A 21,029-nucleotide genomic window follows, 5' to 3' on the forward strand; every position below is an offset into this window, starting at 1 on the left:
TGCTACTAATTCCCCACTAACTTTTTACTAGTTCTTTCCACGCTATTATATCTATTGTGGATAATATAATAACTTGGTGGAATTCTCGGGCACGTGCTCGTTCATGATCGGTGCATTCATCAGGGCTTGCGCACTGCATCCGCAGCCAACAGCATCTGCGAGCCACACCGGATGCCACAAAGCGTGCTCCGGCTGAACCATGCGAGCCCTGACACCCGCCTTAATCATGCTGGGGCACATGCCAGGCACGCGGGCCCCAGGAAGCCCAAATTCTGGACCAGTTATAAGTTTACTACCCATTGATCGGTGAGGACTCCACAAGTCTACTTTTGGAAAATTCTTTGTACACCGTACGTGGCGCAAAAAATCTTACATGACACGTACCATCTCATTTGATTAAATTATATTATTATTATTATTTTATAATATATATTTGATATTTAATATTTTATTTTTTCATATAAAATTTTGAATGATAAAAATATTTTTTTTCTGAAAAAATTATGACATTCTATATCGATATTATGACATCCTGTGTTGAAATTATAACTTTCTACACAGGATGTTGTAATTTTTTTATGAGATATTATAAAAAAAATAATATTTTTATCATTGAAAAAATTTTCAATGATCAAAATATTTTTATCAAAATTATAATATTTTATAAAAAAATTATGACATCATGTGCAAAAAGTTATAATTTCAACGCGATGTCATAATACCGATACAGAAGATCATAATTTTTTCAAAAAAAAAAGATATTTTCATCATTCAAAATTTTAATTAAAAAAAATAGATTTATGAGTATTAAATATGCATTAAAAAGTGTTAGCTATGTGGTCCAATTAGATGAGATGATGTACTCCATGTTAGATTTTCTATGCCGTAAATACTGTACAAAAAATTTCTCGTCTATTTTTTAGTTCCGCCAGCTACTAAGGTTAATCAAGAATGGCGAACTTCTACCAAAAAAAGAAAAAAACCAAGAATGGCAAACAGGTGACGTAGCTCCAGCTCCCATCATTGTATTTTGCTACTAAAATATAGTTCTAAGATATCTACATTCTATAGACCAGTATTACAAACACCCCCAAATGTTTCTCACGCTTTCCTGCTGTTTGACCTATCAAATTTGGAGTCATTCGGCTAATATATTTCGTTGGTGCGGGACTTTGTCACGCCACTTGTCTTGTTGGGTTGCATTATTTTATTTATAATTATGGATTTTGTCCATCTTATGGTGACAGCATATGACTTCGTGATTGCTCAATTAAAAGCGTCAAATTAGTCCAAAATAGATTTGAAGGGCCACGTGCATAGGTGGCAGGCCCTAATAAGGTTTAAAATTTTCATTAGAGTGGATTAACAAAAGGGGCTTTTTAACTTATGCAATGTCATAGCATTATTTCTAAGATAATAAAATAATCAGGAGCGGCAATTTTGATTTGGATCTGTTTATTAAATCATAACGAAGATCTGATCCGTTCTATTCAAAACAGAGAAAAAAGGAAAAAGAAATTAAAAAAAATAGATCCAATCTGTCTAATCCAAGCCATTAGCTCTGAGGGTTGGAAATGGATCAGATGTCTTAGACCCACTAGTGCAAGTCAGGTTGGATTTACATTAGGGTCACTTCATCCAATGGATCAACTCCTAATTCAACTAAAAATCACTTTATAATTCGAGGGGATTCGAGGAATCGAAGTTATCTCCAACCGGTTTAATTTGGTATCTTACTAGTGGGAAAAGGGAAAGAGTAGTCCCTGCCCATTGCTTCCGATATGAAATAAAATGTTTATAATTTATGTCAAGGACCCACTCCGAAACAATTGGAAACATCCGAGGTAAACATCTTTTTCTCTGAAGGTCATAGGTTTCATTCCATCTTGAGTCTTCCGTCGTGAGGAACTTAACCTTCGGAGTTGGGCAGGTAATTGGGTCGAGTCTTGGTGAGTGGAGCTGGTAGCAGACAGGGTTGTTTGGATTCTTTTCTTGGACTACCATACATCTATTTGGCTCTTTCAAAACGCCATTTTTACATGACAACTAATGCCACATGGCCTGCCCATAGAATCCTATGTTTGCCAAGTGGCCGGTCCAAATTATTCTATTACTAGTCCTACACCCGTGCAATGCACGAAAATTTGAATAAAAAAATTATAAATAATAAAAAAATAATATTTTTATTAAATTACATAAAATAAAGATGAAATACAGTTTAAAATAAAAAAATAATTTTTTAATAGTGCTAATTGAATGCAATGAATTATAAAATAGTTAATAATTTTATTTAAATATCATAATTGAAAGTTGTCAATTATAAAATAGTTAATAAAATATGATTGAAATATTTTAATTTATGTTGATTTATTTTTTAGATAATTTATATGTAGAGATTCTTATTAAATAATGAAAGATCCAATGAACATCACTACAAAAGAGTAAATAATTAAGCAATCATATGGAAAAAATAATTATAGACCATTGTAAACACAAAGCCTCCAAAAATTATAATATATAAATATAAAATCTATTACAGATGCGAACCTTTTAAGAGTAAAGTTTATATTGCATAGCATTGTTATCATAAGTTATAAAAGTCAAAATTAATAGTGTCAATTGTTAGCTGAAACAAACCTTTTTAGTTTATATTCTAAAAAACTTCTTTGAAAACAACATTTCTTGTAGATTTGATACTAACGTCTTCATCTTTGGTAACCAAAATTTTCAAATCTCTTCTGCTTCTCACCCTTGATATTATAAAATTGGCCATGACTGAAAACTGGTTTTGGAAGATACAAAAAAATATTGGAAAGAGTCTGCCCTTAGCTTTTATTTATAGTCATTGCAAAGCATACAGTCAATGGATATTGTCTTCGTTGAAATTTAAAAGGCAATCTAGAATCAGAAGGAATTAAATTCATTCGAGGTATGAATACCTTTTCACCCATGTTGCTCCCTAAAATTACTTTTTCTTCAACCACTGAGCCATAATCAAGGTCCATTTGATCTAAGCAAAGACAGGGACTTGACCATCTACAACTATTGTATTGGTTCTAGAAAAATCCTGATTTAATCTAATTCAATATTTGGTTAGATTTAATCAATTTTTCTAGTTAGTCCATTAATTCTTTGATTCTAATCTTAGGTCTAACCCAATTAAGAGGACCTGATTTGAGCTATCCATGCCCCATGTTTTATGCAATATCATTAGATCTCAAATCACAATTCTAGATCAAATCAACTTAACACTTAATTCTCAATTAAGTTTTGCATCAATATGATTAAGATTTTGAAAATAATTTTCACATATAAATCATAAAATCTTTTAGATCAAATCAAAACTTTTTATGATTTTGATTCAAAATAATTTTGAGTAAACAAGATTAGATGCAACTAACTTTTTTGTAACTTGCATCACATACAACAACACCTAGGGTTTCAAGATCTAGAGTTTTGCAAGAAAGTAAGTTTTCTCCTTTCGCTTTCTTCTTCATGGGATCTAATCACATGGCACCCCTACACAACATAAGACCATCCCATTGAATGAAAAGAGAAGGCTTTTAAACCCTTCTTGCTCTTATGACCGGACGGTCTGGTGATCAATCCAATCCAAGTACTTGCTAATCGGATCATCTAATCTAATTACATATCATATATGCTTGAATTTAGATCTCATCTAAATTATATCAGATCTGATTATGATCTTGGATCATATCTAAATCAAATCATAAACATCACATCATGATATAAAATCAGATTTTATCAACGATCAGCACAAACTAAGATAAATTTTTCATTATAAGGGATAAACCCTATAGCAGGACAACCTTATATCAGTTTGTGTGATCCATCATTAATTAAATTCAGATCTAAATATCACATATCAGATCTAAATAAAATTAAATTTTAGATTTAATATGCACATAAATCATGTCATAACGAACCTAGGCTCGATACCACTATTGGGATGTGTAGGTGATTTCATTCATGTATTTAAAATTTTTTTTAAAAAAATTACAGTGGAAGGCAACTAGATTAATCAAATTAATCTAACATACATATGATCTAATCATCAAATCAATCTACTTTAGGATCTATGATATGTTATGTTGCATATAAAATCTAAAATACTCTGAAGATAAAATCGGCATGCATACATGTGAGCAGTAGATCACATCTACTTCTAATCTGAGTTCAGAACTCCATATCTGATTGTGGGTCGATGATCTTCACTGCAGAGAGACATGATAAAGAGGATCCTTACTGATTGCTCATAGTCGCACATGCGTTCGGCCTCTACAAAAAATCTACTCGAAGCTCCAATCTGATCGGTCTTCTCGGGAGTGCTAGCTCGTGCAAAGACTTTCTTCTTGACTGATCTGAATCCTTTCTTCAAATCTCTAGAGCCTTTTCAGAGATTGAAGATGAACTTCTAGAGGAGATAAAGAGGTGAAAGAAAGATGGAGGAGAAAATAATTTTTTCTAATTTATTCTCTCTTCCCAAACTCTTAGAACCAAAAATTTGGTATTCAAAATTTTGCGCACACCCCAAGAGAGAGGACCCTTTTCTCTATATTTCATGCCATGATCCATGCCCAAACTTCTAACATATGAATAACTCTCTTCTGGTATCTTACAAACACAAAACGAACCATAAAAGTTTCTTTTATAGGTATGTAAGGAGGTGGGGTGAAGAGTCCTAGTGATTCTGGACTCTTACAGGATTCTACCTCCCTTTACAATTCCATATCTCAAAATATGCCAAAAAAATATGGGACATCACTTTCATATTTTTTTACGGTAAATCAATTCTCCAACTGATCTCTTATGAAAAATCTTCTCAAAATGTCATACATATAAGGAGAAAAAAATTTATTGGCGTGGAGAGTTTGATCTGGATGAGAACAGATTCTCCTGATAAGGAATATTTTAAAATCTAATTTTAGAATCTTTCTTTTATCAAAACCAAATCAGATTTGGATGTAAAATAGATAAGGGAAAGGACTCTTTGTTGTAAAAAAATCTCATACAAAATAATTTTGTGTGTGGAGATATATAGCATGCAATTTGGGTTGGCACAAGGAGAAGAGTCATATTCCAATAAGGACTCTTAATTTTCTTATTTGAATCCAAACCAAATCACATCTGATTTAACCCAAATAAAATATATGAAATTCATTCTATTAGATTCATAATTTTTTAACCAAATTTTAATCAAATTAAAAATTGATTGAATCAAAGTCCAGATCAAATCAGGGATAATTCTTCCTTAGCGATTAGGTCATCTCATAACCTAATCGAGTCAAACCTAATTGAATTGAATTCAATTAGATTTAATTTAATCATCTTTGCTCAATCAAATTAAACTAATCAGTAATCTAATTACTAATTAATCTTTCATTAATTCACTAACACTTAGTAAACTAATTTATTATAATTTTTGTATAAGATTAATCATCAATCGAATTGATGATTAAGCCCTTGAATGATTCTCAATTGTTGATCAGCCACATAATCAGTCAAAAAATTTTTTGAGTGTGACCCCATAGGTTCAAACCTAAGTCAATTGTACAAGAATATTTTTTTGAACCAATCGATGTAACCATCTAGCAATGATGACCCGACGTCCGGATAGATCGAATGATGGTGAAGCAATATTCAAGAATTTATTGGCATATGGTTACTGTATAATTCATCTCTTTGATCCTAATACTTAAGGACGACCTAAGATTTAACTGTCAATCCTAGATAAGTCATCTACATTGTATTTCAATCTTTTTTAAATCTATTACATAGATTATCCGAGCTCAGATTTTGTTAAATTGAAATACACTGATGCATATCTCCTACTAATTCGGAGAGGTCAATCCCATCTTGACTCACGAACCGACTTGACAAGTACTTGATTATATCCAGAAACCTTCTGTCATTGAATTAAAAACTTAGTTAGTCCGACATCAAAGTATAGTGAGTTGCTTGTAAGTCACTGTGGTGATCTCAGGTCGGATGAACACTTATATCCATACCCTTTGCGAGCTACTCTTGATAGCAGAGTGCTCCGCAGTTGGTCACGTTCAGTGATGATGTATCCCTACATCTCATCTGCATACCATACCAGTATCTCCATACCATTTGGTTACAAGGACAATCAATGCATATGGTACACAATGACCTACACTTGATATCGCTATCATCCTAGTAATAGCGTATCGTTTGATCGCGAACCAGTTTAAGAACTACGCGATAAATCCTCCTTTATCGATCAAAGTAGTCTTAAGGACTTTTTTACAACATAAGAGTTCGTTAGAAGATGTATCCTTGTGAATGAAAAATATCAAATAATTTTTATTATTTATCAATTCATATATATTTATAATTAGCACATTCATCAAACGATTGGCTTTAGGATACAATTCTCAATATTATATACATAACACTATTCATCGACCTCTTCAGATGTTTGATATCCTTCAAAATCTTCTTTCAATTCTTTCTCTTCTTCCTCTTCTTCCCCTTCTTAGAGAAGATTATCATTTAAAACAATCTTATTTGGATCTACCTCCTCATTTTGGCCATCTTCATATAGAAGATTTTTTGAAGCATCCAATTCCACATCATCGAATGATTGATGAACTCCTATTGTCTCATCCTTTTGAAAGTATTCTGGTAATTGAGGTTCTTCTTCTTCTTAGAGTACATAATGACAACTCGAGACTTAATTTTGCATACAGCCTACCAATCTTTCCTTTCTCTTTTTTTTGATGAAAAAAGAGTATAATATACTTGAGCAGCTTGTGCATAGTATAAATGGCTCGTTGACATAAATTTTTTATCCATGTTAATTTTAATAACTGAGCCGTGATCAACCTTCATTTCTCTTCCGGGTTTCGCATGGCCTCAGCAGAAAAACCGAACCCCTCTACTCTCCGTTTCACGCACAGGCCCTTTTAAAGGGTTAAAACCCAATTAGATTAGGTTTAAGAGTCCTTAATCAACCCAAATCAGGTTCTGAACCGTCGGATCAAAAAAGATCAACCACGTGGTCCACAGGCTCATCCGTGGACTGCCCAGTCCACGGTGGACGGGCAAAGGGCCAGCAGGCCGCTGGGCCTGGCCGGCCCGCTCCCGCGCGCCGGCCCGGCTAGGCCGTGCGCCCGCCTGGGCCGCCCGCCCGCGTGGGTCACGCATCCCGCGCCAGCCTGGGTCGCACGTACCGCACGCCGCTGCCTGCGGCCACACTGCTGCCGCCCGCCGTCGTCGCCGGCGGTCCTCCACCACCTCGAATCTCGTGCCGACTTCAAAAGCTCGTATCTCTTCCATCCGAGCTCCGTTTCGGATGATCTTGGTCTCGTTGGACTCCATTTTTCACCGTGAACCTCGCTGTGGGCTCAATGTGGACTGAATCTCAAGATATCAAATCTTAACAATCTCTACTTCGACTCGATATTCGACCTCCTCCAAACTTCGAGAGCTTCTGGATCTCCTCGCCCCCATGCCCTGGGGCAATCGCCTGCTGATCATGGATGGACAAACATGGGAGTCGAGCCAGGCTGTTCGATCCCATCTCCATCGTATGCTGTGCTCCTCCTGACCTGAGACCTGCTCGGGCATCATCCTGCGGCAATAGGAATCTCACCTTGCGACGTTGCCTCTCGTCCTCCCGAGTCTCCTGTCTCGTGCCCGATCCGCCTCCTGGAGCTCCACCTCACTCTGGCTCCACCTGACTCCCGAAGCTCCACCTCGCACTGGGCTCCCTACCAGGTAATAATGTCCTCTGCTCCCCTTCTTCCCCTCCAGCACAATCCTATTACCGTGTAGCACCCTCGGGATTCCTCCACCAGCTACCGTTTGTAGCCTCTCGAATCCAGTCTGCTAAGTGAGATAAGATTCTGTCTGAAATCGGATATGTATCGGACCTCCCCCAATCTTCTCACTGCACCATCATGTGTCCTCTAGCTGACCGTCCCAATGCCTCTGATCACACAGCTCGATCCATCCAGCAGATATACAGTGCCCTCACTATTCTCCAGGGAGTCAAACTGCTCCTCTCTGCAACATACATGATAGGGGCATGCAGAATCTAATATCCACTGCTGGGAAGAAGTAGATACCTCGTCAGATATCTCCAGGACATCTCCATCGAATCGCTGCCGACCGTCGCTACAGCAGCCACCGTCCGATTTTTAAGTTGAGGACAATCTCTGGCTAGATGCCCTAACTCTTCACACCGGTAACACCTGATTTGCTCAAGTCCCTCCTGGACTTAGACCGCCCTCGTTGCGATCTCCTGTCGCTCCGTCTACGGCCTCCTGCTCCTCCAGAAGTACCAAAACTGAGCTACCGCCACCTGAGCTCGAAGCTGGGTTCTCCCTCCTGAGAACCTCGTTCTGGAGTATAGCCGCAGTGACCTCATCCATTTTGATGGTGCTCTTCCCCATTAGAAGAGCAGTCACCAAGGACTCGTACGAAGGAGGAAACGACGCCAGCAAAACCAGCGCCCTGGTCTTCTCCTCAACGTTCTCGCCAACGCTGAGGAGGTCGGTGAGGATCTTCTAGAAGTGGCTCAAATGCTCCTGCACGCTCTGTCCCTCAGTCATCCGCAGTTGGTAAAACTGCCTCCAGAGGAAAAGAGTGTTGGTGAGAGACTTCGCCATATACAACTCCTCGAGCTTCGACCACAGCACCGTCGGGGAAGTCTCGCTTAGCACATGGATCACCACCTCATCCGCCAGGTGCATGCGGATGGTACTCATCGCCTGCATCTGTAGCCGTTTCCAATCCCGCACCTCTATGGTGGTTGGCTTCTCATCGCACAAGAGAGCATCTATCAACCCCTGTTGGATGAGCACGTCCTTCACCCTTGCCTGCCACAAGGAGAAATTGCTCTTACCATCGAACTTGTTGATCTCCATCTTGATTATTCCTGTCTTCTCCATCTTCAGTCTTGCTCACCACCGCTGCAATCTGCATCTTTGTACACCTTGCTTTGATACCACTTGTTGGATGGATGTCTGGCCAGGACACCACCTCTCAATATCTTTTCAGTACCACGCGATGTAGCAGGAAGAAAGAAAAAATAAAACAAAAGAAAAACAATCAAAATACGTGGATCAGCCATAAAAGGGCTCGCTTCCACGGGGCATGCAAACTTCACTATGAAAAGAAATTTTACAAGAGGAGACCTCACCCTCAACCCTTGTACACCTAATTCTCTCTCACCTGAAGTTCCCTCACAAAAGCTCTCTCTCTTTTGGAAGACCCCCGAACCCCTGAAGTGCCTGACGACCGCTGTCGGGAGCCTCCTGCTCCTTGTCCCTCAGCGCTTCTGCCTCTCTCTTCTTCCTCTTCTCGGGTTCCGTGTGGCCTCAGCAGAAAAACTGAACCCCCTACTCTTTGTTTCACGCACAGGCCCTTTTAAAGGGTTAAAACCCAATTAGATTAGGTTTAAGAGTCCTTAATCAATCCAAATCAGGTTCTGAACCGTCGGATCAAAAAACAGATCAACCCACGCCCTCCGATCATAATTGGTCCACGAAATAGTGCCGTGGATCACGCAAAACGCGTGAAAAACGCCCGCACGGTCCACAGGCCCATCCGTGGACCGCCCGGTCCACAGTGGACCGGGGCAAAGGGCCAGCAGGCCGCTGGACCTGGGACGGCCCACTCCCGCGCACGGGCCTGCGCGCCTGGCCGCGCGCCCGGCTGGGCCGTGCGCTCGCCTGAGCCGCGCGCCCGCCTGGGCCGCCCGCCCGCGTGGGTCGCGCATCCCCGCGGCCTGGGTCGCGCGTCCGCGCGCCGCCGCCTGCGGCCGCGTCGCTGCCGCCACCGCCGATCGCTGGCGGTCCTTCGCCGCCTCAAATCTCGTGCCGACTTTATCGATATCGAAACCATTGGTGCTTAAATAGAATGACACTATTGCATTCAATGTAACTCATCTTAATCATTTTTTCGAGGATTCCGTAGTAGTCACTTTCCGCCTTAGCTTCCCACCAACTGCCTTTTATACACACACCGCTATTCATTGTACTTTTATAATTTTTATGCTAGGTGTGGAATTTGAAAACCATCTACGTTACAGCCATTATAGCATGTCACATATTTTTCAGGCCTGTAACCTAATGATCTCAGCTTCGTTAGTATGGACGTGCTCCCACGCTCCCTTGAATGACCTGCATATTATAAAAAAATAAATTAAAAAAATTAAAATATATAAAATAACAATGGATGCTTATCAATTGATGAAACCAATATACAAAGTTTTCTAAGCACTGTGTTGATATTTCTTCATCACTTATGTTCGAATTTTCTCCTTTCAGTATCTCATCATATTGCCTAAATATGCATAAGATAAGAATACTGAAATAAGTGATTAAAGAGTTGGGATTGTGATGGATACTTCAGGACATATGAGTCAACCTCTGTATAGTTTAGTAAAATATGTCTCTGCCTGTCGAACTTCAGTATCGAAGAAAACTCGATGAACCTCATGTTCAAATTCTCAAGTGGGATAGGCAAATATTGAGATCTCCCGCTCTGATCCCTTAGCACCACCGCTATCATTTCGGCCCACTTGAGTCAGGTTGGTCTACACGCGGGGATTAAAATAGTATCGGTTGAAATTTGAAATCTTTTCTATTATATAAGCCTCCATAATAGAATTTTCGACTCGGGCCTTATTTTCTATTTTCTTCTTGAGACTATGCATGTATCTTTCAAATGGATGCATCCACCTATACTGCACTGGACCTCCCACCCTAGCTTCATATGCCAGATGAAACATGAGGTGCTGCATGAAGTCAAAAAAATTGAGAGAAAATATCTTCTCCAACTTGTATATGGTCTCTACACTGCTAGCCTCAAGACTAGAGATGTGATCGGTAGATAGTTTGATAGCATAAATATCTCTGAATAGAAGGCTAAGCTTGGTCAAAAAACTCCATATGGAGTTAGAAAGAAGATCACGCCAAGCCAATGGGAATAATCATTGCATAAATATGTGGCAATCATGTCTCTTTAGCTCATGAAATCTGCAATCTTTGACATTGATGCATCGAGCTAGATTACTTGTATAACCATCTAGAAATTTAAGGCTCTTACGCCATTCGCAAATATTCTTCAGCTGCTCCATTGTTAAGGTATAGGATACTTTCGGCTTCAGAAATTTTTCAAGTGACACCTCAACCTGCTCTAATAGAGGACACTTGCATATATTTTTCATATCTGCTCAAGTCTTAAGATTGTCCTTCGTCTTGTTCTTGACATCCATAACAGTATAGAAAACATTATCGAATACATTCTTCTCGATATGCATGACGTCAAAATTATGACGGATTAAATTGATGGATCGATAAGATAATTTTCAGAAGATGTTTCATTTCATCCAGTTATGAGTTGTACCGAACTCCTGAGGCTTCTGCTTATCAAATTTAATGTCAAACAGGACTTCGTCCAATTAGGATATCCTCTGAAATACTTCCATACCACTGAATTACTGGGTTGCGTGGTCCTTCTCTATCTTATTCTTTTTAAAATTGTCCCACTGCTTTCGAAAAGGATGATGCTCGAAAAAGAATTGACAATGACAATCGAACCAACAAGGCTTACGAACATGCTCAAGCTGAAATGATTTGTATTTTCCATGTAATAGGGACATGCTAGCTTCCCATGAGTGCCTCTATCCTAATAGCATCTCATAAGCAGAAAACTTGCTAATAGTCCACATCAATGCAGCCTTCACTATAAAATTTTGCTTTTTTGATGCATCAAAAGTATAAATGCCATCAGCCATAACAATTTCAGCTCATCAACAAGAGACTTTAGATATACATCAATGCTTCTACTAGGATGTCGTGATCCAGGAATGACTAATGTAAGAAAGATATTATGCTCTTTCATGCACATCCCAAGTGGCAGATTGTATGGAGTGATAAAGATTGGCCAACATGAATAAGCAGCCACTGCATGACCGAATGGTATAAAACCATCCGTAGATAGATCCAGTCGGACATTGCGTGATTCCTAAGCAAATAAAGGGTGGCAAGCATCAAATTACTTCCATACCTCGCATTCGACGGATGATACATCATATCGGGGTGCTTGCGTGGTCCTTCTTTGTGCCATCTCATCTGCCTAGTAGTACTCTTAAACAAGTAAAGTCTCTGAAATTTAGGAGTGAAGGGAAGGTATCGAAGAACCTTATATGGTATGTCCTTCTAATTCTTACCCTCTTGCCTCGGCTTAAATCGGCTTAGACCGCATACGCCGCATGAGTTCTTCTGTTGGTCCTCCTTATAAAAAAGTATGCAACCATTACGGCATACATCTATCTTCTCATATCCCATGCCTAATCTTTTCATTATTTCTTCGAAGCATAGAAGCTCCCAACAAGCTTCTTATCCTTCGGTAGCTTTTTCTTTATTATTGCTACCATCATATCATAAACAATTGACCATCATATTAAACTCGGCCTTTAAGTTCAACAACTCTGACATAACTAATAGTACAATATGTGTTTCATATCCCGACCATAGTGGTTTATCAGTATCTTTCAGCATACGGTAGAAATCACAGCTGCCAGCTTCTGGATCATCATCTATATCGCAGTTAAATTCAGGACCAGCTGCATCCATAACCATGTCCACCATTCTATCTGTGTCCATGTCCTGCTCGATTCTAACCCTTGCAACTTTCTTTCATGTCTCCATGCAGGTACTAATGCTTATAGTTGGACATAAATCCACTCTTATACAAATAGACAGTAATTGTATCCCTTTCAAATATTTCTCTATGCCACATCTATTACAAGGACAATGAGTCTATCCTTGATGTAAGATGCCGCATTCTCAAAAATAAAAATCGCATAAGTATTCTACACCCTCCCTGTATTTAGCAAAAATTTCTCCATTGACTACTCGATGGTCCATCCACCTATGGTCCATGGTAAATTATCTAAGAATTCTGCATATACATAAATATAAGGTAATTACTAAATACTATTTTTATCATTCAAAATGGCTTACATAGTAAATGCATCCTATCATCAAACTAATAGGTAAAGATAAGTCCTATCCCATTCAGGAAATGCATTAATTTTATAGATCCATTACAGTAATCAAACGATATGCAATAGAGACCGAAAAAAATTTCGATAGTATTTTTTTCTTAGTTCTTCCGTGTAGGAAGAACAAAAAAAAAATATTGTCCGAAATTTTTTTTCGAACCCTCAGCATACTGTTTGATTACTGTAATGACCTATTAAATTACTTATATTTTTCAAAACTATCCATAGTGGACAATCAATTGACCAATATATATAATTCTTCCATCTGTACAAAAATAAATAAATGTATGGATACATTAGAATATGTATATTAATCAACTGACAGATCTATCACTCCATGCAATGCAAATTTTATTAAAATTAACACATAATTAATACTGCCCAGCACCTTCTATTGGCCTGAGCGCACTGGACGCATAAGGGTTAGATGCCTTGGACGCCAACTGTGATCCGAGGCCCGGACATGCTCAGATCCCATGTTTGTAATACTGTTCGGCATCTTCTCTCGATCTAAGCACTCTACATACCCAAACCCAAGTTCTGTATATCTAATTAATTAATTAATTATCTAACTAATTAATTAAATTAATATTTAATTAATTTTTACTGACGGCATTCCAGCCGTCACTAATACTATTATTAATAGTAGACAACATTAATCATCGCTAATGCCGCCGCTAATACTCACAGCACTGATGCAGAGATGGATTGTGGGCAAGGGCAGGGAGGTAGGGCCGAGGCGGCTAGCTCGGGGCCGCAAGCAAGGAGCAGTGGGGCTAGGGTGGGGGCCGTGGGCCATGGGCTGGGCGGGGGTCGCGGGCTTGGGGCGGCGGGGCTGAGGTAGGGGCCGCGGGGCCAGGACGGGGGCTCGAGGGCCGACGAAGTTGGGCCGCGGGTTGGGGGCCGGGGGCCAGCGTGGGGACCGCGGGCTAAGGGCGGTGAGATCGGGGCGGGGCTTGGGGGCCGGTGAAGTCGAGCCACAGGCTGGGGGCGGCAGGGCTATAGGGGGCGGTTGGGTCGACACGGGGCCGCGGGGGTAGCGAGGTGGCGGGCCGGGGGCGATGAGGCCGGCGAGGTTGGCTCGGGGTCGTGGGACGTCGAAAAGGGGGGTTGGGGAGGTGAGGATGCTGGAGAGGAAGATTGGGGGACAGGAACAGGAGAGAATGAGTGAGAAGGAAAATATTTCAGTTTTATAAAAGATTATTAGCGATGGTAAATTTAAAAATAATAATCAGATCGGATCGGATCATAAATGGATATTATCGTCACTAATATCGTCAGTGTTTGTATTAGCGATGAAAATATTCATTTATGATCTGATCTGATCTGATTATTATTTATAAATTAAAAATAAAAAAAATTATAATAATACTACTTGCATCATATGGCAATGCATCACGCTAACCATCCATCTCAGTTCGTATAGATCCTCTGCATCTTGGTCTTAGTTTGTTCCCGTGGATATAATTTCTCCCGAAATAGATGATGATTGATGGCATTTTTCTTCAGAAACTCATTTGCACAAATTATAATTAAAGCTCGTTCACATCAATCCACCGTCCTGAGATGCCATCTCTATCAATCATCGTCGTCTTTATAACGTGAATTGCGTCAGGTTGGTTAATTAATTGCCCTCGAGAAAATGCCTTGAGAAGAACGAACAAATACTGGAGCCGACCCCAAAAGGCCGTGAGAGCGACGCCCAGGGCCTTCCCCATGACCTTTGTCTCGCTGGCCCATTTTTTATGCATGCAGTTGGTATACGCTCAAGCCTTCCCGTCCCCAAACTAGTCCCGCCCGTCCCCCCGACTGTTCGCTCCCCGTGCTCAAAACTCGTCAATTTCGGCCGCGATTCGCCTCCACGCCAGCGATCATGCCTGTCGGAAACCCCGCGGCGGAGACGCCGACCGTTAGAGCGGGAGCAGCTCCCGCCGGTCCTCCTCTCCCGCCCGCTCTCATCCCCCTTCCACGACGCGCTAGCCTCCAAGTTCCACTTCCTGAAGCCTTGGGAGTCTCCGCTCCCCCGCGACGAATTCCTCGCTGCCCACGCCGGCGACGTCCGGGCCCTCCTCTGCTTCGGCCCCAACCCCGCCGTCGACGCCGAGCTCCTTGCCTGCCTTCCCAAGCTGGAGCTGGTCGTGGCCTTCAGCACCGGTGTCAACCACATCGACCTCGCGGAGTGCCGGCGGAGGGGCATCGCCGTCACCAACGCCGGGAACGCCTTCACGGAGGATGTTGCAGACTATGCGGTGGCTCTCTTGATTGATGTCCTGCGGCAGATCTCCGCGGCTGATCGGTATGTGCGGCGAGGCCTCTGGCCGATCAATGGGGACTGTCCGCTTGGTCACAAGGTCACTTCTTGTCTTCTTCCGGTTGTTTCCGTTAAACTTGCTTGATTCTTGAAACTTTTGTTCATCTCAAAATTTCTGTTAGATGTTGATAGCTCTGGCTGTGAATTATTGGAGATTAAAGAGGACAGAGGATAAGTGGGACTCTAGCATTAGAAAAGCGACTCCGTGATCTTTTTATTCATGGAAAGAGCTGTGTGAATTTCGGAGTCGTTCATTGCCTGATACCTTTGTTCATTAAATTATAACAAAAATTCTTACTTTTGAATAAGGATCATCAAAAAGGAATTTCAGTTGAAATTTTAGTGGTAAAGTGGAAAAGTGTCTTGTTTTTTGTCAGCATGATTCAGAGAGGGTGGAGATCTCAGAAAAGATAATCTTGTCATATGTTAATTATTAGTTACTACAAAATAGTGTATGTACTCTAAGATATGACTGAACCATGTTAAACATCTATGGTTGTAGGATATATTGAATGGCAATGAACATAAGATTGTGTCCTCATGATTTCGCAATGAAGCTCTGCTGACTGGCTCGTGAATATTGCTCTGCTTTTTTGTGGAGGGAAAAAAAAATTAAGGGCTGCATTATCCATCCATGATTTGGCAGAATCAAAACAATCTCGATGCCATATAGGCTAATAACTAATGAAATCTACAAAAGCAAAGAACTCAAGCATGAGTTAGCAGAACAGGATAACCGGCTATGTCAACTAGTTCTCTTATCTTATGGACTACAGTTAGTTGTTTCATGTTCTGATCTGTCATGCTTACTATTTTTCGGTCTTTTGGTTTTAGTTGGGCTGGCAATTGTAAGGTCTGTTGGGATATACCGACTGACCCCCATACGCCGACTTACTCTCGGATCGGTCTGATCGACGACCGACGGACGACTCTACCGACCGCACCGACCGACGACTGCCGACATTATCCGGCCGAAGGAGTGTCGGTCGAACCGATCCATGTTGTTCCCGACCGACCGAGCGGCCGAATCCATATTATCGACTCACTGTCGGAGGTGGCAGCCGACGTTCGACTTAAGCAAGGCACCAGACCAGCCGACGGTGCCTCCGGGTCATCACCCGATGTCCCGACAGCCGAATACCGATGTAATGGTCGGCCAGCTCCTCCAAACGCCGTACGACTGCTGAGGGCCGCCGTCCTGACAAAGGTATGCGGCATAACCGTCCTGGGACATTGTCCTGCCAAGGACATAGATTAATCCAGCGATGTGACAGCCCACGACGATTTGACAATCCGCGGCGACTCTGACAGCCTCCGACGATTTGACAACTCCTCCCATTGTCTGCGTCATTAATGACGGTGCCATTACCGCGCTCTACTATAAAACGGAGAAGGCAACAGTGCTGGAGGAGGTTCTTTCGAAACCTCTGAACTCCCCCCCTCTCTAGCTCTCTCTCTCGCTGAGCTCCTTGATTCTTTTCTACTATTGCTTAGTCTCCTCTCTGACTTGACCGTCGGAGGGTCCCCACCGGAGTCACCTCCGGTCAGTGCGGACTTCTTTTGCAAGCGCTCGTTCCCGACGATCAGGCGATGAGGGATTGGCCGCAACAGGTTTGGCGCGCCAGGAAGGGGGGGCGCAGGGATCACGACCCCCACAGAACTCGAAACACCCTTTCAAAATGACAAGAACCAGGGCTCAGCGATCGAGGGCCACCGGATCGGCGAGGCACTCTTCCCACCGGGAAGAGGCCTCTCCTCCACCCTCCATGACGGAACCTAGCTCTCTGCATCCTGTGGTGACCACGGAGGTGCAGATCGCGATGATCGTGCGGCAGATGACTGTGCTGACGGACGCGGTCAAGAGCCTTCAACAACAACCAACTCGGTTGTCGCACTCGCCGGCGGAGCAACCGACGGCACACCCGATGCCCTCCAAGAGCAACCGCCGACGTCCGCGTCGGTCTCCATCCCCTCTTCAGGAGCAGCGTCACAGCACTCCCACCGAGAGGGGGAAAGACGAACACGGTATGATACCCACCGGTCCCAACGACCGTCTCCTTCCCAGCTGGAAACGAGCAAGGAAGGAGAAGCAGCCGCGAACACCGTCCGCCTCCCTCTCGGATTCGTCGGGAGACTCCACCCACGGGATCTCTCAGCACGACGGGCCGACGACCACGAACGCAGGTTCGAAGAAATTGACCGTCGGCTTGCTCAACTCTAGGCAGATGGTCAGAAGTCTTCGAACGACGTCGACTTCCGGACCACCCAACCTCTCTTTCGATTCATCCTCGACGAACCGATCCCTAGTCGGTTCAAGATGCCTTACGTAGAGCCTTACGACGGCTCCACTGACTCAATTGACCATCTGGAGAGCTACAAGGCTCTCATGATAATCCAAGGGGCAACTGATGCCCTCTTTTGCATCGGCTTCCCCGCCACACTCCGTAGAGCTGCCAGGACCTGGTACTCCGACCTCCACTCGGAAAGTATTCGCTCCTTCGGACAGTCTCAAACATTCTTTCGTGGCCCATTTCAGCACCAGCGGAAAGCCGCCGCGAACCTCAGACAGTCTTTTTTCCCTCAAGCAGGGAGAAAATGAGACTCTACGATACTTTGTGGTCCGATTCAATGCGGCCACGCTTGAGGTCCGGGACCTCAACGAAGACATGGCTATTTCGGCCATGAAGAGGGGGCTAAGGAGATCCCGATTCACATACTCCTTGGACAAGACCCTCCCCCGGACATACGCCGAATTGCTGGAGCGCGCGTACAAATACATACGCGCAGACGAAGGAGCTTCCAAACCGACGCCTGACTTAAAGCAGGGCCGGAAGAAAAAACGAAAGAAAGAATCGGGCCCCTACTGAACCCCAGCAGGCCCCCCCACCGATAGACGGGCCTTGCCCCGACGACGGGAGTCCGAGATCGATGCATCGCAGGTATGACTCCTACACCCCTCTCCCCGCTCCTCATGCGCAGATCTCGATAGAGATCGAAGGAGCGGAGTATCTACGACGGCCTCGACCTCTGAAGGCAAAAGGGCCTCGACCAATACGGCTCGTCGATCGTCGATCGTCGAATCAATGGCTCGATCACCGATCGCCGAACCGACGGCCTTGACCTCTGAAGGCAAAAGGGGCCTCGACCAATATGGCTCGATCACCGATCGTCGAATCAACGGCTCAATCATCGATCGCCGAACCGACGACCTCAACCTCTGAAGGCAAAAGGCCTCGACCAATACGGCTCGATCGTCGATCGTCGAATCAATGGCTTGATCACCGATCGTCGAACCGACGGCCTCGACCTCTGAAGGCAAAAGGGCCTTAACCAATACGGCTCGATCGTCGATCGCCGAATCAATGGCTTGATCACCGATCGCCGAACCGACGGCCTCGGCCTCTGAAGGCAAAAGGGCCTCGACCAATACGGTTCGATCGTCGATTGCCGAATCAATGGCTCGATCACCGATCGTCGAACCGACGGCTTCAACCTCTGAAGGCAAAAGGGGCCTCGACCAACATGGCTCGATCGTCGATCACCGAATCAACGGCTCGATCATCGATCGCCGAACCGATGGCCTCGGCCTCTAAAAGCAAAAGGGGCCTCGACCAACACGGCTCGATCGTCGATCGCCGAATCAACGGCTCGATCATCGATCGTCGAACCAATGGCCTCGACCTCTGAAGGCAAAAAGGACTTCGACCAATACGGCTCGATCGTCGATCGCCGAATCAATGGCTCGATCATCGATCATCGGACCGACGGCCTCAGCCTCTGAAGGCAAAAGGGCCTCGACCAATACGGCTCGATCATCGATCACCGAATCAATGGCTCGATCACCGATCGCCGAACCGACGGCCTCAGCCTCTGAAGACAAATGGGCCTCGATCAATACGGCTCGATCGTCGATAGCCGAATCAATGGTTTGATCACCGATCTCCGAACCGACGGCCTCGATCTCTGAAGGCAAAAGGGGCCTTGACCAACACGGCTCGATCGTCGATCGCCGAATCAAAGGCTCGATCACCGATCATCGAACGATGGCCTCGACCTCTGAAGACAAAAGGGCCTCGACCAATACGGCTCGATCGTCGATCACCGAATCAATGGCTTAATGACCGATCGTCGAACCGACAGCCTCGGCCTCTGAAGGCAAAAGGGACTCGACCAATACGGCTCGATCGTCGATCGTCGAATCAATGGCTCGATCATCGATCGCCGAACTGACGGCCTCGACCTCTGAAAGCAAAAGGGCCTCGACCAATACAGCTCGATTGTCGATCGCCGAATCAATGGCTCGATCATCGATCGCCAAACCGACGGTCTCGGCCTCTGAAGGCAAAAGGGCTTCGACCAACACGGCTCGATCACCGATCGCCAAATCAACGGCTCGATCATCGATCGTCGAACCGACGGCCTCGGCCTCTGAAGGCAAAAGGGCCTCGACCAATACGGCTCGATCGTCGATCGCTGAACAATGGCTCGATCATCGATCGCCGAACCGACGGCCTCAGTCTCTGAAGGCAAAAGGGCCTCGACCAATACGGCTCAATCGTTGATCGTCGAATCAATGGCTCGATCATCGATCGTCGAACCGACGGCCTCGGCCTCTGAAGGCAAAAGGGCTCGACCAATACGGCTCGATCGTCGATCGTCGAATCAATGGCTTGATCACCGATCGTCGAACCGACGGCCTCGGCCTCTGAAGGTAAAAGGGCCTCGACCAATATGGCTTGATCGCCGATCGCCGAATCAATGGCTCGATCATCGATCGTCGAACCGACGGTCTCGGCCTCTGAAGGCAAAAGGGCCTCGATCAATACGGCTTGATCGTCGATCGTTGAATCAATGGCTTGATCACCGATCGCCGAACCGACGGCCTCGACCTCTGAAGGCAAAAGGGCCTCGACCAATATGGCTCGATCGTCGATCGTCGAATCAATGGCTCGATCATCGATCGTCGAACCGACGGCTCGACCTCTGAAGGCAAAAAGGGCCTCGACCAATACGGCTCGATCGTCGATCGTCGAATCAATGGCTCGATCACCGATCGTCGAACCGACGGCCTCAGCCTCTGAAGGCAAAAGGGCTTCGACCAATGCGGCTGGCTAACTTGCCAACTTAGCTTCGACTAAGAAAGGGCAAAACGCCAAGACAACCGCGACATACCCGCCCGACCAAGGTCTGGCAATGGGTATTCGACTTGCGACATACCGACCCGGTCACGACCGGTCGAAGGATATTCGGCTTGCCACCGTCTATCATACGACTCGACATGCTACGTCAATGGATATTCGACTTGCGACATACCGACCCGATCACGACCGGTCGAAGGATATTTGGCTTGCCACCGTCTATCATACGACTCAACATGCTACGTCAACGGATATTCAACTTGCGACATACCGACCCGGTCACGACCGGTCGAAGGATATTCGGCTTGCCATCGTCTATCATACGACTCGACATGCTACATCAACGGATATTCGACTTGCGACACACGACCGATCCGATCACGATCGATCGAAGGATATTCGGCTTTTCACCGTTTATCATACGTCCCGACGTGCACGCCCGACCAAAGGCCGGACGATGGATATTCGACTTGCCATCGTTATCCTATCCGAATACGTCGGATGCTACTCGACTCTG

General features: G+C 44.1%; 1 protein-coding gene across 1 annotated transcript; it reads left to right on the top strand.

Moving 5' to 3' along the window:
• Positions 1-14,782: 14,782 nt before the first annotated feature.
• On the top strand, positions 14,783-15,906 carry LOC140856903 (glyoxylate/hydroxypyruvate reductase HPR3-like). The gene has a single exon (XM_073255121.1). The coding sequence runs from the start codon at positions 14,809-14,811 to the stop codon at positions 15,457-15,459; it is 651 nt and encodes a 216-aa protein (XP_073111222.1). The 5' UTR covers positions 14,783-14,808; the 3' UTR covers positions 15,460-15,906.
• The last annotated feature ends 5,123 nt before the right edge of the window (positions 15,907-21,029 follow it).

This window comes from Elaeis guineensis, chromosome 4 (genome assembly GCF_000442705.2).
Source record: "Elaeis guineensis isolate ETL-2024a chromosome 4, EG11, whole genome shotgun sequence".
Taxonomy (NCBI): domain Eukaryota; kingdom Viridiplantae; phylum Streptophyta; class Magnoliopsida; order Arecales; family Arecaceae; genus Elaeis; species Elaeis guineensis.